Genomic DNA, 27,575 nt, shown 5'->3' on the forward strand with positions numbered 1-27,575 from the left:
TGAAGGAGCCAACAGTGGATGCAATAAGAGTTCAGAAAGGTGTAGATAACATCCTGCAGGCAGGCCTTGGGACATTTTATGTGGGACATGGCACAGGGCACTTCTGCCTCGTGCTGTGCTCTGGCTGCTGTCCAGTTCACCCCTTTACATGTCCAAGGGGAAAAAAACCCAAACCAAATCAAGCCAAACTGACACAAAACAAAGGAAAACATGGCTGCAATTTAAAGATCAGGTAAGCAGGAAAAGTTTTACAAGGTCCAGGATTTCATATGGTCCATGAGAGCTCATGAGACCCAGGTGTTCACTCGAGTGAGTCCTATACAAGGGACAGGCAAGTGATGTTTCTGCAACTATACATTTTCAGGTTGAGAGGCTGAGAGCGAGGGCCAGTGAACACTAGGATAAGATAAGATTTTCTTCCTGATGTAGTCAGATAGCAGCATCCAGGAGAGGAGAAATATTTTCTCACAAGGCCTTTCAGGTGAAGAGGCAAAAAACCAAGCTGGGTGGGAACAAGCACTGTTGTTCAACTCAAGTCCTGGCAGTTCAAAGCCAGTCCTGGCAGGACTTACTGAGTGTCTTTTTTTCCAGCAGAGGTTTGTGCTGCTGGGTGGATGGAGAAACCTGCCTGGCCCAAAGGGTGCAGGCTGGGGCAGGCACATGGTTAAAGTGGCTGTGCACACAAATGCTACTACACTGTAGTAGCCATAAAGCTCTCCTCTGAGCAAAATAGTAACAATCCCCCTTCAAGGGTCTGCAGGGTGAGTGGTGGAGCACCCTTGTTCCACAGCCTTGGAGGTAGCCTGGCAGAGCAAGGTGGCTGTGAAGGGGTTTAGGAGTGGCAACGCAGGTGATGTGGCTGATGCCAGCTGCATCCTGGCCTTTCTCTGGGAAGCCGATGCCAAGCAAATGCTTCTCTCTGCACCATCACTTGTTATCCTGGAAGTTGACAGAGCACTGTGCTGAGACAGCTCTTCTGGCACCAGTGTGCACCGCCAGATGATTTTTCACCCAGCGTTACCCTGCAAAAGCCTCCCCTTCTTGACCTTGCAAGGGAAAAAGCAGAGAGAGAGAAGGCAAAGCCTGCACACTCCCTCCCCTGTGGCTTTAGTGCCCCGCTACTTCTCTGTGCTGGCAATCACAAAGGCATGTGACGCAGTGTTCCCCCCACGATGAGGGTTTCAGCTTTGCTCCTTGCAGGAAATCCCACATCTGGACCTCCGAATCAGTTCTGAGGTGTGGATTTCTCATGTGTCTTTCCTCGGCAGCAGAACCTGGCCAGCAGGAGTCTCTGTTGCATATCTCAGGTTTTGCTAATCTCACACATCAGACAATTTCTGCTCCGTTTTACACTATCTTTCCACTAACGGTGATCGCACTACTAATATGATAAATCACAATTTTACACCATCACTGATGCCGAATACAGTGTGCAAAGCTACTGGGGGCAATCTGTGTAGAAATACTGAAACTCAGAAACAAACTTCCAGTTTTCTGCATGAAATCTCTCTAAGTCACAGGCTCATTCTTGGACCCCTCATCCCCAAACAGTGAAGGAATAGAAATCTTTGCAAGCAGCCTCACTTTCCTCCTGATGTTGTCTGGCTTTTCCTTGAATGGTAGCAATTCAGTTGTGACATCAGAAAACTAATTTCTTGAAGCTTAGAGATTATAACAGCCTGGAAATATTGGTACTGAACACACAGGCTGCTGCTTTTTTCTACAAGAACTGTACTTACTGCAAGTGATTTAGGTGAAAATGAGAAGAGAGATCTGCTATTAATCACCTATAAAGGTATGAACTGTGAGTCATTATTCACTTAATTCTTAAATAACTTCTCTTAAGAAATCATATCTTTGCATTTGTAAATGTTACTATAAATTTAGGCAGAATTAATTCCCATGCTTTTTTAATTCCTACAATATTTATTACAGATTTTTCTGGTAAGGAGGTGTCTAAGCAGGTTATTAGTGTCTAAAGACATTATTTACTTTTACATTGTTTCAGTTTAAAAAATAGAAGGGGCTACCTACTTTGAATCTAAAGGTAGTTGTTAGTTCTTCTTTGCATATTTGCAGAGAAAAATAACTGGCAGGACCCTACAGTCTCATTAAGAATATAAAAAATTATGAGCCAAGGGAAAAAACTGAAAGAACAGAGAGAACAAAGCATCTTCAAATATACTTTGAGACAGTTCAACCAACAACTGAGTAATAAACTAATGTTCTGGACTGTGTTTAAAATGCACGTAACTAGAAACATAAAGTAGGGAAAGATTCAAGTACCTCTCCTATTCTTACATCCATTAACCAGTTTCATGTATTTCAGCTTGCTTGGAGTGATTACAATTTTTTTTGGCAAGAGAATGAAATAAAAACAACATGTGCATGCAATGTTTAAGCCTCTCAATACATGCAGTAGGTGACACAGTTAATACTCACCGTACAATATGGTTAACATTGATACAGGCATGACAAGGAAACCCAGCAGCATATCAGTTATTGCAAGTGACATTAGAAAATAGTTAGTGGCATTCTGTAGTTTTTTCTCCAGTGACACAGCCATGATGACAAGAATATTTCCAGCAATGGTTAAAACAATCACTATCACTGTCAGCAAAGCTGGCCAGTTTTTCTGTGAAAGCTGAAACAGGGATGAGTAGCATGGTGGACTCACATTACTTTCACATGAAAGATTGGTTAGGTTTTCAGAGTCCACAGTCAAGTTAAAGAGATGTGATATATTAATCTCTCCAGCTCCATAAATGTTTCTGTAGAGTCTTCTTTCATGATTTGTTTGTATTAAGGAGTTTGTAGTTGGGTTCACAGAGCTCTCATCATCACAAAGAATATCCATTGCTAAGTCCACAACTGGCAAGATAAATACTGAAAAATAGGAAATGACCACCCTTCGTCACCATCAGGCTTTATATTCCTCTGCTGTCCATGCAAGAAGTTGAGGGAGCACAATCTTCTGTCGACTCTATTTTTGCCACTAGCGTGATGTAGAAAAACATAACAGAATTACTCCGAAAGCTGAAATGTTTTGTTTTCAATTCCATAGGAAGTCCAGTGTTGACATACATTGAAAATCCAGCTGAAAAGCAAAACCAAGCTGTAGGACAGAGAACGTGGACTTGAGGCGTCAGAGAGCAAAAATGTTGGAGAAATAAAAGAGAAAAAACTTTTGCAACCACTAGGACTCCCCTCTGGAGCTACATCTTATTGCCATTGGTAACTGTAATCACACAATTTTAAACACAGCAGTATTAAAATAGCTTGCCGCACAAAACAGCAGAGCTCTCGCTTCCCTATTAAGAAAGTTGATTAAAGATTCCATCCAGCATCTTTCTCTTGAAATAATTAGATATGCTTTTATTTATAGTTCATCTTCCATAATAAGGCTCATAGTCTCTGACTTCAGTTGTATTTCAGTATCATTTTCAGCCTCATATCAGAGATGACACATTCTGCTCCATGCTGATTTTTATAGCTAATTATACCTTTTGGCCCAGCCTGGCTTCACAAAGGAAATTAAACAACTAAATACAATGATAAAAAAATACAATTTAAGGAAGACTTACATTGTACTTCAGAGCCCACTCTCAAACTGCAGTTAGGTGCACTTTGTACCCTGATTTATCACATTCTTCGCTATGTTAGCCAGTTTTGTGTCCTTTTTCTTCAGCCTCCTCCAAAATGGTGGTATTTGGATTAGTTTTTTGACTTCTAAACTGTACACTTCAGAGAAGCCGGTTCCCGTGCTGTGAGGCTCGCTCTTTTCTTCTGAGAGACAGGCTGCTTGCCGACTCTTTCCTCGTGCATCTCCTCACCCCAGGGCAAGCTATATTTAAAACAATTTTAGTAGAGCCCTTCTCGAAGTGACACAAAACAACTAGCACACACATGAAAAAGCAGACTGCACGCAGGAATTACTGATTTCAACAGGAAGGGAATTTCTTGCTTGCTGCCTTGTTCGGTTTGTCAGACCTCCCACTATCTGGATGTCATAAACTGCAAGGTAGCAACAGCAGAGGAGGGCAGGGGAGGGCAGACCAAAGAGGGTCTTATTTCTAACCCAGCAGCTTTTGCAGTATGTATTTCAGAGGTCCTCTGCCTGGGGGCTTTTTCAATGCATGCTTTCCTTTTGCAGAAGATGGCTTGCAAACACAGCTGCATACAATTACGGTGCTTTACAGGATGCAGGCTTAAAAGAGATAAAATCTAAGGCTTGCAGTGGTAGATACTAGTGAAAAACATAAGTGTGAAGCTTTTTGAATGTAGAGAGGAAATTACGCCAACCTTAAAGCTAAGGTGTAGTATTCAATTCCCTTCAGTTTTAACTCCAGGTCTGTGCTGATGTGTTAATCAAATTGAAAATAGATATTTATAAAAAATTGAAGTCACTCTGACATCACCTTCATTTGTCAGGAGGTGGCTGTAACAATTAATGCCAGCATCCTGTCCCAAGGAAGTGTCCCAAATGAGGCAGTTCCTTAAAACTTTATCAAAGTGAGTCTCAGAGCACCCGCCAAAGCCCATCTGGATCTATGAGGCACTGTTACAGTAAGCCTTTCACAACAGAGTTCCTTTGAGGCTGGTTTTGCTCCCAGATGAGCCACAACAACAGCTGTCATAGCAGGACAGAGCAACCAGGCAGTAGTTCCTACTGATACCCGCTTGGGAGTTGGAAATGAGTCATCCCAGCTCTTAAGTTTTGCAATACCAAAAGTGAGGCCAGAAGACTATCAGACAACACAAGCTGGTTAAAAAAGGCTGATAATGATGAGTTGAGCAAGAAATGTTTCAGTTATGGCAATCTTGTCCAGGAGCCAGAAGAGGCCCTTTCCCTCTCTCCTTCAACATGAAAACAGAATGGGTTACTCTGTTTACCAAGTGAATTTGGCATCTTTGCTCCAGAGGGTTTGGTAGCTCTCCCAGTGATGATGCCCTCAATGCGAGAGTGCAGACCTGCTGCATTGCTTCACTTCTGTTGGACATTGTTGCTCTGCAAAACAGGGCAAAAAAGGACCCCTTGGTTAGGGCTAGATATAATCCTTTGTGAGGAACCCAGGTGTCCTGTTATTTTCTTAGATATCTCCCTCTGGGGTCTAATGACTCCTTAATGTAAGAGTCACAGGTGAGAGGTCCTTTATTTGCAGGTGAATATTCAAACTGTGTGTCACAGGCTGGCACTCTCAGCAATGCCCAGTTTCATGAGGTAGAGCTGTGCATCTTTCTCCCACTCCAAGGACAGGATGGAAGTTTAGGAACTGGTCTTCTACTTTCTTGAATGAATGCACTAAGAAATAAGCTGTGTGTGAAAGGCTTGTGAATCCTGATTTCACATCTGCAGCTCCATGTAGACCTGAAGCAGATGCTAAAGGACCCTCATGTTCTTTACATGGTAGCTTCAGCTCCCCTTCAGTGCAGTGGCATGAATTTGACTCAAATACTTAATTTTTCCTCTGCTCCAATGACTCATTTAAGACTGTGGCTCTACTCTAGACATCAGGAACATAAAAGATAAGTGCAAACCTGGTGAATATTGACTTTTCTAAGTCCTTTGCAGATACTGTCATAAGCTCTTCAGATAGTCACTGCATTGTTTCCTTTGGTCTAGATGTAGACACATCATCCTGAGATCTGAGTGCTTTCTGAGCACTACTCTGTCCCTTGCAAAAAACTGTTTGACATGTGTGAAACTGAGGCACAGGTACATGAAATGTCTTTTTTTAGGTTTGCACATGAAAAATTGATGAGTCAGAAACTACTTGTGTATAGCCCAATATGTCAGCAACAAATCTGTGATCTTACATTGTCTTCTAGCAAAGTATCTTGGATGTGCTACTGAGCACAAGTATATTGTACTATTTAGATCAGGTTTTTCTTTGATGCAGCAGCCAACCCTCCTGTCTCCCCCAGTAACCTGAAAATGGCTTCTCTTCCATATAGACTTATTACAAGTGATGCAACAAAAAAAAGCAACCTTCCTGTGCTGAACCCAGTGAAAGGAGAGTACTGGTGCTTTTGTCTCCCTGCAGAACTGAGCACACGCTCAGCCTTGAAAGAACAATGAGGTACAACTCCTAGATGATTTGTCGTGTCTCAAGCCAACCTTGACTATTGCTTTTCCTGAAGGTGAGTAGCTGTGGGAAACCGTAGGTCCTATGATCTTCCAATTTTAAACAAACAAGCTTGCACTCTGATAGTGGCAGAGCCTCACACACTGCAACCCGCAACCCCAGGCAGTGTGTGTGCACTAAAACCAGACACAGTTGCAGTCTGTCCCAGTCTATGTAAATTAAGTGAAATCTTAGCTTAAAATGGCAATAGCGTGGTTTACATTAGACCTAAAGCGTTATTTAAAAACACAGCTAGCACTGGAACAATCAACACATTGCATTTTCATTTCTAGAAGACATCTGGAATGCATCAGATTCCAGAAAGCCCCACCTCTGTTCCCTAGCTCTGCTAGGAAATGATGTATGGCATTAATCAGTCAAGGGTTTTGTGCTTGTCACAGTGCACACAACTGCTTCCTAGAAATGCTGCTCTTAAACAATTTCATCTGAAAAAGAAGTAAAACATCTAGTTTACATAACTCACACTCAGTGTTCTCATGATTAGAATCATAGAATTACTAGGTTGGAAAAGACCACTGAGAACAAGTCCAACTGTACCTGCCCACTACTAAATCATATCCCTAAGAAATTCATCTGCCCATCCTTTAAATACCTGCAGGGATGGTGGTGACTCAACCACCTCCATGGGCAGCATGTTCCTGTATCCAATAACCCTTTCAGAGAAGAAATTTTTCATGATGCCCAATCTGAACCTCCCCTGACGCAGCCTGAGGCCATTCTGCCTTGTCCTATCACCTGTCACTTGGGAGAAGAGACCAACACTCACCTCTCTACAACCTCCTTTCAGGTAGTTGTAGAGAGCAATAAGGTCTCCCCCAAGTCTCCCCTTCTCCAGGCTAAAAAAACCCCAGTTCCCACAGCCGCTGCTCATAAGACTTGTTCTCCAGCCCCTTTACCAGCTTCCTTGCTCTTCTCTGGACACACGTCAGGACCTCAATGTCTTTCTTGCAGTGAGGGGTGCAAAACTGAACACAGTTCAGTGTTGGCCTCACCAATGCCAAGTACTGGGGCAAAATCACTTCCCTGGTCCTGCTGGCCACACTGTTTCTGATACAAGCCAAGATGCTACTGGCCTTCTTGTCCACCTGGGCACACTGCTGACTTGTATTCAGCCAGCTGTAAATCAACATCCCCAGGTCCTTCTCCTCCAGGCAGACTTCCAGCTCCTCTTCCCCAAGCCTGTAGCGCTGCACGGGGTTGTTTTGTCCAAAGTGCACGACTCTGCACTTGGCCTTGTTAAACCTCATACAATTGGTCTCAGCCCAATGATCCAGCCTGTTCTGATCCCTCTGTGATTATTTCAAGTATAAAAATCCCCAGTTTCTGAGTTTGCCATCGTCCTCCTTGATGTTTTGAGTGGAATGTGTAATCAGTAAACGTATAACCTGCAGTGGTTAATCATTCACTCTGACAACTAAAAGTAGGGGAAGTGGAATGTGAATAATTTGTAGTATTAGTCAAGACTGCTACTGCTTGGTAGCTCTGTTCACATTTATCAGGGGCTGCTAGAGCAGTTAATACTGTGGCTCCTTGAGACATGAATCATAGCCTAGTTATTACAAACCAGAACAAATAACTAAACAGCACTGCTCTCTTTTTGACACATGGTTTGGAGTGGAGTTCATTCTGGATCTCCTGTCCTTCTCAGTCTCTAATAGTAAGGTAAGATGTTCTCTGGGTACTCAGCCTAATGAGCCAGAAGACAGGGAAGAAGAACAGAACAAAGCTCCCATAATCAGCTAGGAAATGGTTAGAAACTTGTTTAGTCAAATAGACATACATAAATCTATGGGGCTAGATGTGACCCACCTGAGGGTATTGAGGGAGCTGGCAGAGGTGCTTGCCAGACTCCTTTCCATCATCTGCCAGCAGTCCTGGCTGACTGGGGAGGTTCCATTGAACTGGAGGCTGGCTGATGTTACACCCATTTACAAGAAGAGTTGGAGGGAGGATCCAGGAAATTACAGTCCTGTCAGTCTGACCTCAAGGCTGGGGAAAGTCATGGAATGGGTCATCGTGGGTGCCATCTCACAGCACACGCAAGGCAGCCGGATGATCAGGCCCAGTCAGCATGGGTTTATGAAAGGCAGGTCCTTACAGACTAACCTGATCACCTTCTATGACAAGGTGACCTGCTAATAGAGGAGGGAAAGGCTGTAGATGTAGTCTTCTTGGACTTCATTAAAGCCTTTGACACTGTTTCTCAAATTATTATGCTTGAGAAAGTGGCTAACATTGACCTGGACAGGTGCACCCTCTCCTGGGTGGAAAACTGGTTGGATGGCCAGGCCCAGAGAGTGGTGGGAAATGGAGTTAACTCCAGCTGGAGGCCAGTGACAAGTGGGGTTCCCCAGGGCTCAGTGCTGGGTCCAGCCCTGTTCAATGTCTTTATCAATGACCTGGATGAAGGCATTGAGTGCACCCTCAGCAAGTTTCCGGATGACACTAAGATGGGTGGAAGTGTTGATCTGCTGGAGGGCAGGGAGGCTCTGCAAAGGGATCCGAACAGGCACAATCGATGGGCTGAGGCCAATGGGATGAAGTTTAACAAGGCCAAATGCAGAGCCCTTGGAAACAACAGAGTGCACCTGGGACAAAACAACCCCATGCAGCACTATAGGCTTGGGGAAGAGCTGCCTGGAGGAGAAGGACCTGGGGGTGTTGGTTGACAGCTGCTGAATACAAGTCGGCAGTGTGCCCAGGTGGCCAAGAAGGCCAATGGCATCTTGGCTTGTATCAGAAACTGTGTGGCCAGCAGGTCCAGGGAGGTTATTCTCTCTCCGTACTCGGCACTGGTGAGACCACCCCTTGAGTACTGTGCTCAGTTTTGGGCCCTTCGCTACAAGAAGGACATTGAGGTCCTGACGTGTGTCTACAGAAGAGCAAGGAAACTGGTGAAGGGGCTGGAGAACAAGTCATATGAGGAATGGCTGCGGGAACTGGGGTTGTTTAGCCTGGAGAAGAGGAGGCTGAGGGGAGACCTTATCACTGTCTACAACTACCTGAAAGGAGGTTGTAGAGAGGTGAGTGTTGGTCTCTTCTCCCAAGTGATAGGTGATAGGCCATCCAATGGGCCTCAGGTCTTGACTGAAAACCTTTGGTAGCTAGTGAGCTGTTGTTGGGGGACCTCTGCTGTGAAACTGTCTGTCTTTATTGACTTGGTCTGGACTAGTTTTGAATGAGAACTGAATATTAGAAGTTGAGACTGAAGGGAAAGCTGGAATAACTCAGTTTAGCTATAATTTCTTAGTGTATTTTACTGAGCAATCTGTAAAAAGCAAATATATATCATATATATACCTATAAATAACTGAAACTCTCTAAACTTTCATGTGTTACCCCCACACAAATGCTAATTTCTGTCTTTGTTCAGTCCCAGATGATCCTGTGGTTTCTCTCTTACTTTTAAAAGCCCGATTGCCTTATTAATCCATGTGTTTTGGAAAGATGTGCAGTATTCCTGGTGATTTGTAGGGTGTTCTCATTTCTGACCACATGTTCTTCTTTCAGGATCTGTAAGTTCCTTTTATGTCCCAACGAGAAGGTAAACGTGAGAGAATATCTGGAGCACCTTGAGGCACATCTTTTATATATCTAAACCTGTACACTGAGATCAGTATCATTGCACCTGCAACCACTTTTAGGTTGATGTGATTCCAATGATTCCAGTGGAGCTAAATGGAATTGCTATGTCATAAAACTGATATAATGATTAGATGGCTGGAAACTAGAGTTGGAATTTTTTTCCCCCATGTGTAATTTTTAACCATTTAAACTTCTCCCATATAAGTGTTTTTTCATGGGACTGAAAGTCCTGAAGAACTTCACTTTGGAAATATCCAAGCATTTTACTTCATTCTTGTTGATCTAAGTGTAACATTTTAATATTTTTGGAATAAAACTGCTGAGATGTAAATTGTCTTATTCCTTTATTCTCCTGGACAACTTGTATCTACCATAACAGCAAGCCCAGAGGCAGTTTTACATTGAACTGAATTGAAATAAAATATTCTTGTTCCGCTAAAAAATAAACTGAAACATTTGATTTGGGTCAAGTCAAGGTAGTAAAGCAAATATTTTGTTTTGATTTTCCCAAAGGAAACATGCATGCTTTAGGCAAAACTATTTTTTTCTTGCATAAAAAGTTGATTCTGCAGAAACTCAATTTCCCACTAGAGGCTACATTGCTGTGAAGTGTCCATTAAGCTTTTGTGCTGAAGCAAAGAATCACCTGTGATGCTTTAAAGGGGAACTCCGAAGCCCTGTTTAAGGAAACCTCTCTAAAAATCTGTGCTTTGTTTTAGTGACACTTGAAGGGACAGGTTCTTCTTTATGTCTTTCTCTAAGCTGTAAATGTTAACTACTTATAACTGCAGCTTTTATAACACTAGAGGCCACCTTTTATATCACGAGACATTTGATTTACTAAAACACATTTAGTTTTAGTTATTTTCATTTCAGCTATTCTAGGAACTAGCTGGCAGGTTGGCTTATTCTGAGACAATATTATGCTATGTTCTAATCAACTGCGTTACAAATTGGCCAGTTCCTCTATAGGTAAAATTTAATTTCATTCAGACACACAACAGTACAAGTCCCATGACACAAAGCTCTGCATTCCAGCATTGGTACCAGAATCTCTTCCACTATTTTTTTCCTAAACTTAAACTGCAAAGCAGTAGTGAACATTTTCCACTTGATTTGCTTCAGCCTACTGCTTAAAGATACTCTGTCTCCTCTTATTGCCCACAATTAACACTGGTCATCATCCAAAGCCTGTATCACCTCAGGTGTAATCCAGTGAAATAATGTCTTTTTAATGGGATGATCAAAACCCCATCAATACCCAAAAGTGGCTTTGTGGGAATTTTTTGCCAAGCCAGTATGATCTGTGAGGGGTCTTACACGCCTGTTAAAAGCAGTTTTATCCTTCATCAGGTCGTAAGCACTGCAGAAGAAGATGGGTACACTTCATCCTTCCTTCCTTTCCCCTCCTCCAAAAATTTCCATCACTTTGTAAAAATGATAAATGTTATAATTTTTTTCTGTAATCACTGCTGATGCTTGCTCATAATTCTAGTTCCTACAGTATTCAAATTAGACTTTTTCCCCTCTCAGGTTCAGTACGATATCACAAAAGAAAACAAAAGCTGTTTCAATATTTTGTGTTCCAGGTTAAGTTTTCAGTATTTCTCTGGGCTTTATTTTGCTCTCGTCACACATAAGCAGAAAAGCAAAAATAATCTGAATCCATGAGGACCTTGCTATAGTCCTACATGGACATTGATGGATGGAGAAGCATTTAAAATAGAAAAAAAATCAATACTGAATCCAAAAAGGTGGGTCAACTCTGCTGGTTTAGCAGCATTACACAGTGGCAGGGAGAAACCCAAATATATTTATACTTTCTGTCTCCCAGGATGCTCCCGGGTTCACCAGCATGTGACATATGGTAAAGGAGACCTGTGAAATAGGTGGCGACCTGCTGGACCAGCAGGAATTCAGATTACAAGTGTTTTTTCTCAATAGACTTTTCTTGCTCTTTAAATACAGCAGAGCCGAACAGCTGCAGTGCTGAAGTAATGATCTTAAAAAAATAAATATAGCTGCTATTTGTTACAGCTCTCTATTAAAACTGACAGGTGACTGCTGTTATATTTTCCCTCTTTTATTCTTGGGATAGCACATTTTCCAACTTGTTAAGTTACAGTGTGTAATTTGTAACCATCAAAGTGGAAAATATTATGGAGCGCATGAATTAGCATCAGTATGAATATGTGTTATTGAGTGTGTGCTATATTTCTAGAAATAAGCATCTATTCCTCTTTGGCAAACCTAAGGTTTTTGTGATCGGGTTTTGTTTAATTATATTTGACTGATTAGAACAGCTTTAATGAATGCATGCAAGGGTTTTCTAAAGGACAGTCCCCAACAAGTCAAGTTTTCTGTGAAATTAAGCAAAGCTGTTTAGTTTTTGCACACATATTCCAGCATTAAATCAAGGTTGTTTGGGCAATGTGGACTGCCAAGAAGGTGCAAAGTTGTAACAGAGATACACTGGCTAATTGGGTCCTTGAATATTAGTCATGATATTGTGACCATGGCGTGTCATCAGCGCTAGTTAGTGTTATAGGCTAGGATCTGGCCTGCGTGTTTAAGATAGGTATATATCTAAATTGTATGTGCATAGAAAAACACTTGTCATAATGGAAAAGCAATTAAGTCTCTCCATTGAGAGTCAACAGAAAATCTTGCAATGATTCTGTGTCAGTAAATTTAGGGGCACTCATCACTGGGCTGCTGTCCTGGATCCCACCCTATAATCATTGATCGTCCCACTCATCAATGTAAGATGATGATTAATGATATTTTCATAGCATCTTGCTCTTAAAACAGTGAAAGCCAAGACAGATCTGCAAAATACATTAAAAGAACTGTGTTAATGCCAGTTGCATGAATAGTTTTTTACATCTGTATGCAACGCTGTCTCTGAACTAGTTAACTCACCTCAACTGACTGTGCTGAGACTTTGTTGCTTACTTCTAATGTTTTAAATTCTGTATTTCTTGCAGAATGATTTTCTAGTACTATTATCAATAACAACAACAACAATATCAATAATAATAATGTCCCAGAGGAATTGTAGCATCCTTTCAGCTTAGTGGTGCCACTACTTCTCACCTTCTTTTTTTTAGACTTGGTTTGTGAACAGTTGCTCACTACAGAACTACAGAACCCGTAAAATCCTGCTGTGAAAGTCCTGAGGAGACCACAAAAACTTACAACTTGATTCGTAAAAGAAGCTGTCATTATTTACCTGCCTTAATAGATTTTAGCTGTGCTCTAGTTCCTGAATACCAAATATTTTTCTTTAGAACACTTAAGGCAATCAAAACTGTTTATTTAAAGCACTGAATCACTTAAGGAAACAAGTGGGATACTACTGAAAGGTGAAATATTTTTCCAGTGGAGTTTGATATCTCTGTAAACATTTTAGCTTTAATTTTCTTCCTACTCATTTTTGAGTCCACCAAGGAGCAACATATCAAGTTTTCTATCAATTTCCACCAGGGATGCAAATACTGTAAATTGGAATACAAGTGGAGAATCTGATAACTTTGTGTACTTTAATTTATGGTCTCCCACACTGTAACACACAGCTCAACACCACTGTATTGTGGAGTCCCATGAAAGACTGAATTCTTATGTTATAGCTTTTTAGGAAAATATGCAGTATTTGTGCATCTTCACACCTTACACAGTGGTATAGTACAAACACAGACTACAGCTGAGCTTCACACCCATGTGGGGCAGGTACAGGAATCCCTGAGGGCTTCACTGATGTAAATGCTCAATTTGCTTTATTGAAATATCTCTTTTAAATGAACTGAGCCTGATGAGCTGCTTGTACTGGGCTATGCCTTCTTAATGACAATTCCTCGAAAGCTGTTGATGAGAAGCAGGAATGAGGGAATGGTCATTACTATTAAGAGTATTAAAGTGTCGAATGGTAAAAATTATTGCCTTGCTTCAAATCACAAGTTTTTAATAACATCTGTTAATACAATATAGGGCACTGCACCTTTTGCGATACACACAAAAAACTTAACTAATGCATAATCACTTCCTTGCATGTAAATAAATAAATCCCAGTTAGCTGCTGGTCTGCTCTGGCCATCTGAGAGAAAGCCCAGACAGACCTACTGCAAGGAAGATGTGTGTATGTAAAGGAGTCCCAGAACAACAGCAGATCGAAGTACTTCCCACAACATACATATACCTCATGAGGATGGCTGCTAGCATATTATCTACCCTTGGCAGCTATCCTGCACATGTCCTTGTGAGATACTATAAGGGATAGAATTCATGAAGATGGCTAGGGTTACTGCATCTGGGGCAGGAACGACGCATATGTCTGAACATGAGCCAGCAGTGTGCCCAGGTGGCCAAGAAGGCCAATGGCATCCTGGCTTATATCAGAAACAGTGTGACCAGCACATCCAGGGAGGTTATTCTCCCTCTGTACTCGGCACTGGTGAGACCGCTCCTTGAATCCTGTGTTCAGTTCTGGGCCCCTCACCACAAGAAGGATGTTGAGGCTCTGGAGCGAGTCCAGAGAAGAGCGATGAAGCTGGTGAAGGGGCTGGAGAAAAAGTCTTATGAGGAGTGTCTGAGAGAGCTGTTGTCTCTCAGCTCAGTGTCTGAGGGGTTGTTTAGCCTGGAGAAGAGGAGGCCGAGGGGAGACCTCATTGCTCTCTACACCTACTTGAAAGGAGGTTGTGGAGAGAAGGGTGCTGGCCTCTTCTCCCAAGTGCCAGGGGACATGACAAGAGGGAATGGCCTCAAGCTCCGCCAGGGGAAGTTTAGGCTGGACATTAGGAAAAAATTTTTCACAGAAAGGGTCATTGGGCGCTGGAACAGGCTGCCCAGGGAGGTGGTTGAGTCACTTTCCCTGGAGGTGTTTAAGGGATGGATGGACGAGGTGCTGAGGAGCATGGTTTACTGTTTGATAGGAATGGTTGGACTCGATGATCCGGTGGGTCTTTTCCAACCCAGTGATTCTATGATTCTATGATAATCATCTTTGCGCTGCCCACAGGGTGGGTGGGATGCATCCAGCAGAGCCCTCCAGCATAACAGTGTTCCCTGAGATGTGCTGGCAGATTCAGGGTGGTGACAGCACCAGCACTCCAGTCACTGTACCACAGCTCTCACATGGTGAGCAGAAGCACGTGCAAAAAGCAAGGCACTTTTAATGCAGATATGAAAGCAGATGTTCAGGGTGATAAGAGAAGATAGCAGCAGCAGGGGCTTATGCAAAGTGGCAGGACCTACAGAACAGTAAATGAAGGGTGTATGGGAGGATGGAGAAGATTGGATGTTTGATGGGTGAAGAGAAGAAAAGGAAGGAAGATCTATCAGTTATGGTATGCAGGTATCAGGTATGCAGAGTCAGATGAGTCTGACAAAAACCCTTCCATCTCCTGTGGCCAGCCAGATTCCTTTGTGAGCCCAGGAATGACCCTTTTCCACGTCCATGGTTTGAAGTTTGTTACTTCAAATGCTAAAACTCACAAAGTAAAAAAAAACCCAAGATTATATCTCAGTTCAAAAGAGCCTTTAGGATCTTGGAAGGTTCTCTTCAAAGTTTTAATCCTTTCTTGGGTTTCTTACACTGTCAAGTCCTTATTTTTAAGCTCTTTTTATCCTTCACTATTTCTTAGACTACTTTGCCTCCATGTGTTTGTCAGACGTGTTGTGGAAAGAAAAACTTCTTCAAGCAATTTAGACCCATGTCTGTGTTTGGATTAAGAAAAGGAGAGCTTGGCAAGGAAGTACAATACCTTCCAAAACACCAGTAAATGAATGTAAAAGGATCTTGTTTTCACTCCAGTATGTTTCCACATGTGGGAGGGAAACAGCTTATCTGAGCTGGATTCTGCAGTGGGGCAGAATATGGTCCATAGGGATCTTCTTACTGCTACTTCCCAATGTGCTGTGCTGGTGTTCTTTCCTGTCTGAGGCTGACTTTTAATACCTCTGGCACTAGAAATCCAGTGACAATCTGAGAGAAAACAGCAGAGAATCTGCCTTTGTAAAGGAAGGCTTGGAACGAGCATGTGAGCAGTCAGTAGAAACTATGAGTATGCACGAAGTCATCATTGGTTGCTCAGTTTATAATGGGGAGCTAATTCAGGATAGGGATTTGTGATCTTTTGTTTGCAGAGGCAGGATCCTGGTGCTACTGGTAGTCCCACCATGGATGACTTGTCAGAGGTTAGAGGCTGTGTATTTTTGTGCCTGGTTTTGTTTATAGGGAGCTATTGCATTGCACAATCTGCAAGACAGAAGGCAGTGGGAAAAGTGCATCACCTTTCCTGGTTGCCTTATAGGAAGAGTTACTATGAACACAACTAATTTATCAGCAACTTATTGTTTATTACAGTCAGGAGTTTTGTGTGAGATAGCTTGGAAGTGAAAAGGACAGAAGTGCCTACAGCATGTTGACTTTGGAGAGACTCTTATGCTATGAGGAGGTAGCTTGTGCAATTTATGCCCTATAGCTTGTCCCCAAGAAACACTCTGAGAGGGGAACAGAAACCAAATGGTTCTATGGTGCTGGAAAATTTCAAGACTATGAGACATACCTGGCACAAGCTAGATGGAATCAATACATCACACGGAAGGGCTGCAAGTGTTGAACCAAATTGCTTCTTTGATGCTCTGTGTGTAGTGTTTAATGTAATGTGGCATTAAAATGCAAGATTCAAGCCAGAAGTTTGCTCTGAAAGTAAATTGGGCATCCACTCAAACGCCTGTCAGGAGATGAGTCTTGTAGTGTTTTCTAATGCCCCAAACCGCAGAGACCAGCCAGCTTGGCAGAGCCCAAGCCCTGAGTCAAGGGCTCAGTGAATGCCTTTTTCCTGTAATATGTTTTTAAATACCAGGTTCCTGAGCTGGTGAATCCAGCTTGAATTACCCTGTGTTGGTGATAGGTGAAGAAAGAAAATAGTGTGATCCAAGACAAATAAAGGAAGACTTTGTAAAATCAGGAAGTTCTTTCTCCTAACAATGAATTCTCAGAAACCGATAGTGTTCCCAGTAATGTAAACGGAATGTATAGTCAGGCTCCCACAAAATGTAAGCTGGGGAATGTGGGGCAGAAATTCCTACATCAATGTGCACAACGTATCCCAGTGACTCAAAGTACTAGAAAGAAGTGATCGAGGCCTATTTTATGGGCTGCACTCTGCAAAATGCTTTCTGGAATGGGGTCACAATACTTAATGGGACAAAATAACCAAGACAACGCTACCCACCTTACTGTCTAGGGGAAAATTACTCATTGTAGAGAGTCATAGAGACTAGAAATCAGCCTGTTGCTTTAGGAAGGCCATCCCAGGAGGCTCTGAACTCCAGAAAAATTCAAATGTGATGCTGGAGAGCAGTGCAACCTGCCTGCCTGCAGTTGTCTGGGATGGGGCTCCCCATTTTCCTTATCCTCCTGCTGCTGTTTAAATGTTTAGATATGTTGTTCCAAGTTCCCGTGACATCCCTTACATCCATGTGTGCTGGCAAGTGAGAGCAGCTAGTTCTGTAATTTACAAACAAACTAGAAAATTACTGCCTGAAGACTCTTTCCCTGTGTCCCTTCTCCCCAGCTTCTGGGATGAGGTACTGATCTGGATTCACACACACTGTCTAGCTGCTGACTTTTACAAGATAAGCAGCTCAGTGCACCCTATTTCTGTCTCATGCATGCTCCCTGGCAAAGAATAGGAATGAATGATTAGATTCAAAATTTGAAAATTTGAAACGCTCCAGGGTGTATCATCATCTGGAGAAAAATCCCATCACCACATTGCTACTACAGCTTCCACCTTATTTGTGTCTCCAACTCAAATGCATTAAACTTAATTACACAGTAATACAACTCCAAGACAGATTTATCATATTGAGATAGAAAAAGCTTTTTAAAAAGCACTTCTTCATTAATAATTGAAGCAGTGCTTGTGTGGGCTACAGACGAAAGCAAAGTGATGCCAGCCTGTTGGACATAATACAAAGAAGTAGCGTTAGAGTATTCCAATGAACACATACAAATCTTGAGTTTGTGGTCATTTAATCCAGAACATGGAGTCAACAGATGGCAAAAAAACCAAACCAGTAGGTCATCTGTTGTGTGTCCCTGGCAGTGCAGGACTGTTGCAAACTGTGTGCTTCTGGTGTTGAACCAACCTACTTCTCCATGCCTTAAGCAATGGGAAATCCACATCCTAGAATATCATCCCCTGTAATGACTTTCTGGCTTTTTTTGCCCTCTACAACGGGCGGTTTGAATCCACCTTGTGATTTCATATAGCATTCCTAATTACATTCCTTCTGCTGAAGGAGGTAACTCCCCTTGGTGTTCACACCCTTCAAATATTGATAAGAAAATAACTGCGTCCCTTTTCTTTTGCAGATATGTTTAAGCCCAACTCTATGCATATTTAGTCTTTTAAATCTTTCTTCCTGCAACCCCCGCATCCTTTTTTGCTGCTCTGCTTTTACAGTTTCTTACTGTGCATAAGTCTTAACATTTCAGCTTTGATGATAATGCAGCAGTCAGGACAGCTTTGCCAAACCCTTGCATCTGAAGTGGAAGATAATTAATCCTTTTGTTCTTCCATTTTACAATTGGAGATGATTTGCTTTTGCTTGGACTTTCTTCTCACCACCTTCTGGGCTCAAACAGATTGTCCCCTCCAGTGCCATTTCAGCCACATTCAGTTATTGAAAATGTGTTTGCAGCTTTTCCCTTTGAAAACAGGGAGGAGGGGGAGGAAAAAAAGGAAGAAGTGAATTAGGAGCTTTTGCTGTTTCATTCCATCGTTAATTCTGTCAGTGCTAAAAGGGCTTGGGAAAATTAAGATATTGGAGGAGGCTGGTGGCAGGCAATGAGGAATAAAGCAAGGCAAATGCTTTGGAGGACTGGTGAGCATAAGGAAAAAGGACATTACAGTGGGAGGTTGAACTGGGGAAGCCAAGTAGGCAGGCGGTGGCAGGAGGAAGAGATATGGCAGTGGCAGCTGATAGAAAAGAGGGATAGTGGTGGAGAGGGAAGTGGTGTAGTACCACTTTCAGCTAAATTTATCCCTTGCTGGATCTGTAGGTTGAGAAAAGCAGACTTCATGGTGCAGCAGAGAGAATAGGAAAGTTGGATTTGTAACCTCGAAAAAGAGCTAATGCTCTGGGAAAACTTTCTGTACTGAGAGTAAGTCTAGATATAGGAGACGTGTCATGGTAAAATGGAGCAGAGAGCATAAGCATTAAGACAGAAAAGTCTTCCACAACCATGTACTTGACATAGAAGGGCACTGTAAAAAAGAAGATTGGCAGAGGTAAGAGCTTTAATGGTAAAACTACCCTCAGTGCAGCAAGAAGACCCCAAACTCTAAGGGGTAATCTCTATTCAAGTATTCCTCTTTTAGTTTGTATCACTTGAAGGGGCATATTCTGCTATTACAGAAACACCCCTCCAGAGCAGAAGCTCAGGAGTGTGCATGTAATGTGGTAGGAGCTACAATTTTTTATAAAGTTGTGAAAACAACCACGTCTTCATGGACCCTGCCTGTTCCTCCAGGATGACAGGTATTCTAAAGTATATTCACCCTGTATGTCAATTGGATTTAGTTGTAGTTCCATGATGCTAAATGACCACAGGAAATTTCCCAAAAGGTGACAGCCAGAGAAGCATCAAGCAACCTTTTGGCGTTTGCAAGTAACCTGTTGGAACAGATTAGCATGTAAAAACAATGATTGGTTTGTTTTGTTTTGCCTTTTTCTTCAGCTGCCCTCTTATTCGTATGATTTTAGCAACATTTCTGATATTTTCTTCTTTAAAAGTGCAATCCAGGCTTTCCTGCTGGAAATACTCTCCAGCAAACAAGTACTTAAGGGTTAAGCAATCCTGACCCTTCCTATTTTTAATTCTTTGGCACTGCCACACCATAAGCATCCAGGGCAAAAAGTGAGTATTGTTTCCCAAAGTGTAATGATAGAATTTTCCAAACAGTAAGCAAGTTTGAGGTAGGAATCTCTTTTTTTTTTTGGTTACTTAATGGCCTGCATAGATTAGTCATAGTGACCATCCCTTGTTGCAGCTGCATGTGCTTGAGCAGGGTTTGGACAGTATAAGCAATCTCATTTTGGAAGATGCTTTGTGTTCACAGTGCAGCTGTAGGTTTCATGGTATATGGCCAAGCATTTTCATATGGGTTAATTGCATGCCTGCTTGAGCACAGGAGTGAGAGATTGGGCTGTTCCTCCACATTAAACGATTCAGCCATTAAACTTGTGGGGCCTTGAGTGATTGCTGTGAACCAGCAAACATCCATCTTCCTGTTCTGGACAGGAAAATGTTTGTAGGTGCTTACTCTGTCCTATACGCATAAGTAAATGAGCAAAACAAAGCAGAGCTGTACCTGAATGGAATTCTAACAGCTTGCCTATCCCCCAGCACCTTGAGAAATGTTGAATTGTTCTTGCCTTGTGGGAATAAAAACGGACTTGTTCTTGGGCCCACTTACAGGGCAGATTTTGCCCAAAGGGTGCCTGGAAAGAGGCATGTTCTTATTTGTTTGATACATATGTTGATCTCAGCTCTGTCAGTATGTTTTATAAGTTACTGAATGTGTTTTTCTTGTAGAAGTCTGTGCATTTGACCACCCTAACTTTGACTCCTTTGTTTATCACTGCATTGATTTTCTGACAGCATGTACTCCCTGCCACAGAAGACTCTTAAGAAATTCCTTCTGAAATCTGATATGAAATTGCAAGGAGTCCCATGTCTCTGCTTCCCACATTTCTTTACAAAATATTGTGTTGCATCATAGAATCACAGAATATTTTGGGTTGAAAGGGACCTTTAAAGTCATCTAGTCCAATCTTCTTGCAGTAAGCAGGGACATCTTCAACTGGATCAGGTTAATCAGAGCCCTGTCCAGCCTGACCTTGAGTGTTTCCAGGGATGGAGCATCTACCACCTCTCCGGGCAACCTGTTCCAGTGGCTCACCACCCTTACCACAAAAAAATTTCTTCCTTACATGTAGTACAAACTACTCTCTTTTAGTTTAAAATGATTACCCCTTGTCCTATTGTAACAGCCCAGCTAAAAGGTTTGTCTCCACCATTCATATCAGACCCCTTTAGGTACTGGAAGGCCACAAAAAGGTTGCACCAGAGCCTTCTCTTCTGCAGGCTACAGAACCTCAACTCTCTCAGCCTGTCGTAAGAGAGGTGTCCCATCCCTATGATCATTTTTGTGACCCTCCTCTGGACCTGCTTCAATAGGACTATGTCTTTCTCGTGCTGAACTGGACAGAGCACTCCACACTGTGTCTCGCAAGAGCAGGGGAGGTGAGCAGAATCACCTCCTTTGACCAGCTGACCATACTTCTTTTGAAGCAGCTCAGGATAGAGTTGGCCTTGCAGGCTGTGAACAGACATTGTCAGTTAGCGTCTAGCTTTTTATGCACCAGTACTTCCAAATTCTTCTTGGCACAGCTGCCCTCAATCCCTTAATTCCCTAGTCTGTATTGATGCTGGGGGTTGCCTTGACCCAGGTGCAGACCTTGTACTTGACCTTGTTGAGCCTCATAAGGTTCACATGGGCACTCTTCTCAAGCTTGGCTGGGTCCCTCTGGATGGCATCCTATTCCTCAGGTGTGTCAACTGCACCACTCAGCTTGGTGTCATCTGCAAATTTGCTGAGAGTGCACTCAATCCTGCTATCTCATTGCTGAAGATATTAAACAGCACTGGTCCCAGTGTGGATCCCTGAAGGACACCACTTGTCCTTGATCTCCATCTGGACACCAGATGTTGACCACTGCCTTCTGGATGTGGCCATTCATCCAGTTCTTCATCTACTGAACAGTTCACCTACCAAATCCGTATCTCTTCAATTAAGAGAGGGAGGGGACACTATGTCAAATATATATCAGGAGTCTAAAAAAGAAACAAGTAAGTGTATGGTCTCAACAGGAGAGATTCCATTCAGTTGTTTATTAGTGAAGGTATCCAAGAAAAGACAATAAAGATAGGAAGTATTTGTAGAATTCTATACAGAAGTAATGGAAGCAGTGAAGACTAAGCAAGGGAAAGGATGGGACAGAAACAGGTTGAAGCTAAGAGGCAAATTTCCTTTCACAATTTACCTCATTCCCTTTCTGGAGAAATCCACCAAAGGGGACTTTGTGAATGAGAATTCTAGAAAAACCATGTATAACAGTAAATGTTTTGCATTGAATTAGACTCGATGTCTAGAAAGGGTTTTTTGGCATCTTGAGCAACCAACTTCAGCTGTGACAGTCTAGCAGAGGGCAACAAAACCCTAAGTCTTGTTGGAATTTTTATTTGTATAGTCACAGTGAAACTCATTCAGAATAATATAGGTCTGAGGAAGCACAGCAAAAACCGATTTCTGACCTTTCTTCTTCCATTAAAAACAGATGAAATGCTGAGTTCAAAATAAAGGTACCAATTACAGTATTAAGATATGATTTGTAAGAACTACAGTACACTTAGTATAATGTCATATTGGTTTGGTAACGTATATGCCTAAATCACCTGTATTTTATACAACTGTATATCCTTATTTTCAGATTAAGTTCTTCATAGTTTATGTTTCCAGCTAAAAGAACTAATCTTCATCTCATGGCAATAGCTGTGATTGGTATCCCAACATTGCTGTTGCCAAATGATTTTGTGATGTTATTTGTTCATTTTAGGCTAAATAAGCAGTAGGTGTCATGTACTGAAGTTATGTTACCTGTCATCACAGAGGGGGAAACTGTTCAATTGAAACATTTTCTTATTTAGCCGCAGTGAGCAGCTAACGCTGTTCAGGGCTTTGCACGTGGAAAACATTCAAAGGAGTATAGAACTGAAAAAGGAGTACATTGATGACCATACCCTTGTCCAGTGTATAAAGGCATTACCAATGGGGAATTCAACCTTGATCTGAAGAGGGAAGGAGATGTATAAGACTCAATGCATTAATCAAAGTTTACTTGCTGGTACAGAAAGAAAGCGGACAGTGTGTTGCAGTGATATAGACTTCATTGTATCTTGGAAAATTCACTGCCTGGCCATAACACTTCAGAATTCTGCAAAACTAACCTGAATTACACAAATCATATCTTGACTTTAAATGATAATCAATTACATATTTATTGACATAAGGTATTTACTAGAGCTGTGTGGAAATGAAAACATTCTTTAGAAAAGAATTGAAATATAGTTGGAAAAAAATGAATATATACTTGATTAAGACAAAGAACGTGTTTTTCTCAGTATCTGAAAGTGCTTAAAAGAGAGCAAAACATGCTGCAGATTTTTTTTTTTAATAAACCCACTAATTTTCCTATTACTGCAAAGTGTGAATGAAAACACTAGATGAGTTCCTATGCTTGGGAGTGGATTATCTTACCAAGTTTCTGTACAAGCAGTACCATGACCTCCCTTCCCTCCAGGGTCTTTGTTCTGGAACAGGCAATGAGGAGATCATAGCAGAGGACTTCAAATGCAACAGTGCACACATATTTCCACCCTCCAGATAATGTAGTATTGACCTCCATAAATGTGGTTTTCTGCATGTGGTTTAAAACAGCATTTATTCCTTTTATTCTTTTTCCTTTTTCCCACCTCTGAAGCCATTTCATTTGTGCACACTCACATCTAGACTGCTTTTTTGTTTCAGAGGAAAGGCTCTACCATTACAATCCACAGGGTCTCAGGACCTCACAATAGGTATGTAAAATTTTATTTGACCTTTTTAATACTATATCAAATGCTGCTAAGCAATTAAGTGTAATAAATCTGTGTAAACTGAATGTATAATTCCTCTTAGGAATATGAATGTGAGAAAATTAAATGTCAACATCTACCTTGGTGTTTACAAGTGCAGCAATATAATGTGAATTTATTGCCTTCCCTGAATTCCAATTTTGTAAATACTGCTGTTAGAGGAATTTTTTTTTGTAAATGAGTTCTGCTTCATAATCTCTTTTGTAGTGTGCCCTTTCAGGGGACAACATGCTCAGCCCCAGAGCCAGCTTATACAGGGTACATGTATGCACTGCCCACTTCTGTCTCTGCCCACGCATTGGGAAGAAAAAGGGAGAGGAAGCAAGAGTGTTGTTTGCAGTAAGGCTCCATCTAGAAGCTCCTGCTGTTTGGAGCTGAGGTCACGATAGCTATGGGCTTCCTAGTGACCCAAGAATTCACTGCAAATAAAGAAAAATCCTTTCCTTGACATGTCTTGTTCATACAGTGCTGATTCTATCTCAAGACAAGATGGTTTTAGGTAAAAGAGTTGTTATTGAGGGGTTTTGATTTGTTTCATTCCTGGTTATTTAATGCTTCCTCAACTAGCTGGTCTTGTCAGCATAGAGGAGGAGTAATCTATTATTTTAGTGTAGACTAGTCCTATTGTTATTCACTGTTTTACTGAATTTGCTTTAGTTAGCACGGCAAAGGGAACTGACAACAGTTCTATGGACATCACTACTGCCTCATCTATGCCTGAGCCTGTGCTCAGGTGGATCAAGTGCCAGAGTTTCATGATGAGGCCAAGAAGGATATTTCTTGACAAATATATCAATCTTTTCCCCTTTCATTGATTTTTTTTTTCCTCCTTGATTGTTCATTATCAGGTTGGTGTCAGACTAATTAATATTTCCAACATTTAAAAATGTGTTAAGAAGTGTACAGTTTGATTTTAATGTTCCAATTTTCTTCCATTTCTGTGTTACTGAAATAATAAAACTGCAGTGGATGCCACTGTCTCAGACTGACATCCTCAGAAAGAAATGACCTTGCTTCTAGTGCTAGCTGAAATGCAAGCAGAATTAGCATCTGTGAAACCAACCCAGTAACCTTTCTTGAGTTTCAGAAAAGTTGGTTCATTCAAATCCAATTAAAAGAATAACTTTATGAATTAATTATATTGCCCTTCCACTAAAGTTGAGGCTTAAATAATTTGCTGCATTTGATAGAAAGGCAAAATAACTTTTATTGAATAAAGAGTGAACTGAAACCGTTTCTGCTTTTGATGCAAGATGTGCTCAGCTCAGATTAAGTGGTAAACTTGACTGCTTCCATGTAGTTCCTTGATGGGTTCACCTGTACTTGCAAGTATTTTCAGGATTATTTTAGTAATCATCGATAATCACCTTGCACATTTTTGAGAGAAGACGATCCCTTTCCTGAAGACTTTCTGTTGGCAACATATCAAGTTTCCCAAGTCCAGCTGTGCAGTGCTGTGGTGGGTTGACCTTGTTTAAGAGCCAAGCACCAACCCAGCTGATTGCTCACTCCCCCTACTGAACACAACAGAGAGAAAATTGTATGAAAAATCTCATGAGTCAGGATAAAGACAAGGAAATTGCTTACTGACTACCATCACAGGCAAAAGAGACATGACTTTGGGAAAATCAATTTAATTTATTGCCAATTAAAAATGGAACAGGATAACATGAAATAGGCAAAAATCAAAACATCTTTCTTGAACCATCTTCTTGTCCCCATGCTCTATTTCATTCTTTCATTCCCAACTTCTCTACCTCCTGCTCCCTGAAGTAGCACAGGGCAAATGGGGCAGGATTTACAGTACCTCTCTGCTGCTCCTCACGCTTTTCCCCTGCACCAGCATGAGTCCTTCCCACAGCCTGCAGTCCTTCTGGATAAACCTGCTCCAAGGTAGGCTCTCCATGGGCTGCAGCTTTCTTCAGGCTACATCTGTTTACTCTGATATGTGGTCCTCCATGGGCTGCAGGTTGAATATCTCTTCAGTTATGGGCTCCTTCACGGGCTGCAGTGTGCATATCTGCTCCAGTGTGGCCTCTTCAGCATCTGGAGCACCTCTTTCCCTCTTTTCTCACATTTTTTCTCACTTCCCACTGCCAGGCAACAGTTTTACCCTTTCTTAAATACTCTTTACCAGAGTACTGGTGTTTTATTAGTGAAATCAAAGAATATAGGGTGGTTTGTGTTGACTTGGCTTTGGTTTTTTAATTTTTTTCCTTTTTTTTTTTCCTCCCAACCCCTTCCATATTGAGTAAGTTTTATAAAACAGCCTCCATCAGTACATAGAATATGACTGAGAATAGTATCCAAGAGCAGAAGGTTTTGGTAAAACTGGGAAATTGTAGTGATAACTAAGGTAATGCTTCCTTATTTGATCGCTATATACATTTCACTTAAAAAAAGGTATAACTGAAGTCTAACTTGAAGGCTGAACTAGAATTTAATTCATAACTCAGTGAAATCTCTTAAAACATTGAATTTTATGAAGTATTTCATAATTTGACATTTCCTTATTCCATTTCAAATTAGTACCTACTTATATTATTACTACACTTTATATATAGTACTATATATATTATATTTAACATATTTGTGCAAACTTCATATACACATGCAAAATATATTTCAGTGATTAACTTCAGAATTAGTGGGGAGTATTTACCCTGGTTTTGTAAAGGAGTTCTTTTTTTTTCTTTGGAATTGAGGCAATCTATCTTAAGTGATATTACCTTAAAACTATAAGACTCCAACATACATTCTGCAAGAAACCTGATTTAGGAATTCATGCGGAGGAAAGATAACTACCAGAGATGCATTATGCAGACACTGGTCAATACTGGGACACTTAGGACAATGCTATGAAATCTCTATTTCTATGAGTTAAAGCTTCATTGTAGAGCTCAGCTGAAAGATAAGTGTGCCAGCTTTGTACCTGTACCTGCTTCTGTAAGGGAGTTGACCTGTCCTGACTCATAAAGAAAATCCAGCCACAGGGTCACCAAGTTATAGGTCCAGGTGAGGATCAAAGCTGTGCTAGAGGCAGTATGGAAGAGCTGGCGGTTAATTGCTGCCAGTTCTCAGACTTTCTGCCACCAGGTCCGAGAGGACTTCAGGCCTCCTGGCTGCTGCTGCTGTACAGTCTGGAAATGCAACACTAGAGACTGGTTCCGTAGGTGGTTTTGCATCTCTGATCTGCTCAGCCTTAAACCCCAAACCCCCAATCTTAGCTGTAATCTTGTATCCTACCATCTGGAACCAGACAGTATTTACTGGGCAGAAGATACTCCTGTTCACAAGGGTCTGAGGTAGGTTGTGAGAAAAATGCTTAAGAGACTAATAATGTTGAAAATAAACATAAATCAGAAGCTGACCATCTAGACATGCAGTCCCACTCATGGAAACCACAGCCAACTCACCTGGAGCACAGAAGCTGTGAGACCAATTCACTTCTTATTAACTCCTCCCAACATGTGCTAACAGCAGCTCATGGGAGGCACAGGTATTTGCTCCTTACCTTCCCTGCCAGAAAAGATTTCTGAATATAGCAAGGAACATATTTCTGAATATATCTCTGGTGCCAGGGGATAGGCAGCTGAAATCCTGTTGTATCTAGGACAGAAAAAGTTCTTGGAGTGCTGTTGTCTTCTCCCGGGAGGAATTACTCTTCTTTATTGCATGGTAAGCAAAAGCAATTATCTTACATTCTCAGTGTAAAATTTTTAGTTTGAGAAGGTTTGGTGAAATATTATAAAAAAGGAAAACCTCTCAGCTTCCAAAACATTTTTCTCACTTCTGTTTTCTGTTGCAGCTGAAGAAATAACACTACTTTTCTATTTCTTCTGTAAGTAAGAAGACAAATAGAAACTAAGATCTAATTTTTCAGAAGGTTTGAACCAATTCATGACACTTTGTAGGTTTAGCACTGTAGCCATTTACTGTGACAAAGTTCTCTGCTTGTGTAAGGAGAAATGTAGCCATCACCATGCAGTTTGCTGACATTGGCTAACAGAACATATGCCTGTGTTTTGTCTGGGATACGGCAGATGTCATCCTGTGGGAAGCCTGGGGGAAAAGTA

General features: G+C 41.5%; 1 protein-coding gene and 1 long non-coding RNA gene across 3 annotated transcripts in view; one reads left to right on the forward strand and one right to left on the reverse strand.

Moving 5' to 3' along the window:
- HTR2A (5-hydroxytryptamine receptor 2A) overlaps positions 1 to 4,055 on the reverse strand; it is a 29,151-nt gene extending 25,096 nt beyond the window's left edge. The window contains exon 1 of the mRNA XM_069881492.1: positions 2,443 to 4,055. Within this exon, the coding sequence (XP_069737593.1) occupies positions 2,443 to 2,857 (415 nt within the window). The 5' untranslated portion in view covers positions 2,858 to 4,055. The remainder of the gene's footprint in view (positions 1 to 2,442) is intronic.
- On the forward strand, positions 1,218 to 16,424 carry LOC138734023 (uncharacterized). 2 transcript variants are annotated; one of them, XR_011339520.1, is made up of 3 exons: positions 1,218 to 1,795; positions 6,045 to 6,141; positions 16,211 to 16,424. It is a non-coding gene; the product is annotated as an uncharacterized lncRNA (long non-coding RNA). The 2 variants fall into 2 exon arrangements; XR_011339517.1 differs by lacking the exon at positions 16,211 to 16,424 and adding an exon at positions 9,657 to 9,690.
- Positions 16,425 to 27,575: the final 11,151 nt, after the last annotated feature.

This window comes from Phaenicophaeus curvirostris, chromosome 1 (genome assembly GCF_032191515.1).
Source record: "Phaenicophaeus curvirostris isolate KB17595 chromosome 1, BPBGC_Pcur_1.0, whole genome shotgun sequence".
Lineage (NCBI taxonomy): Eukaryota > Metazoa > Chordata > Aves > Cuculiformes > Cuculidae > Phaenicophaeus > Phaenicophaeus curvirostris.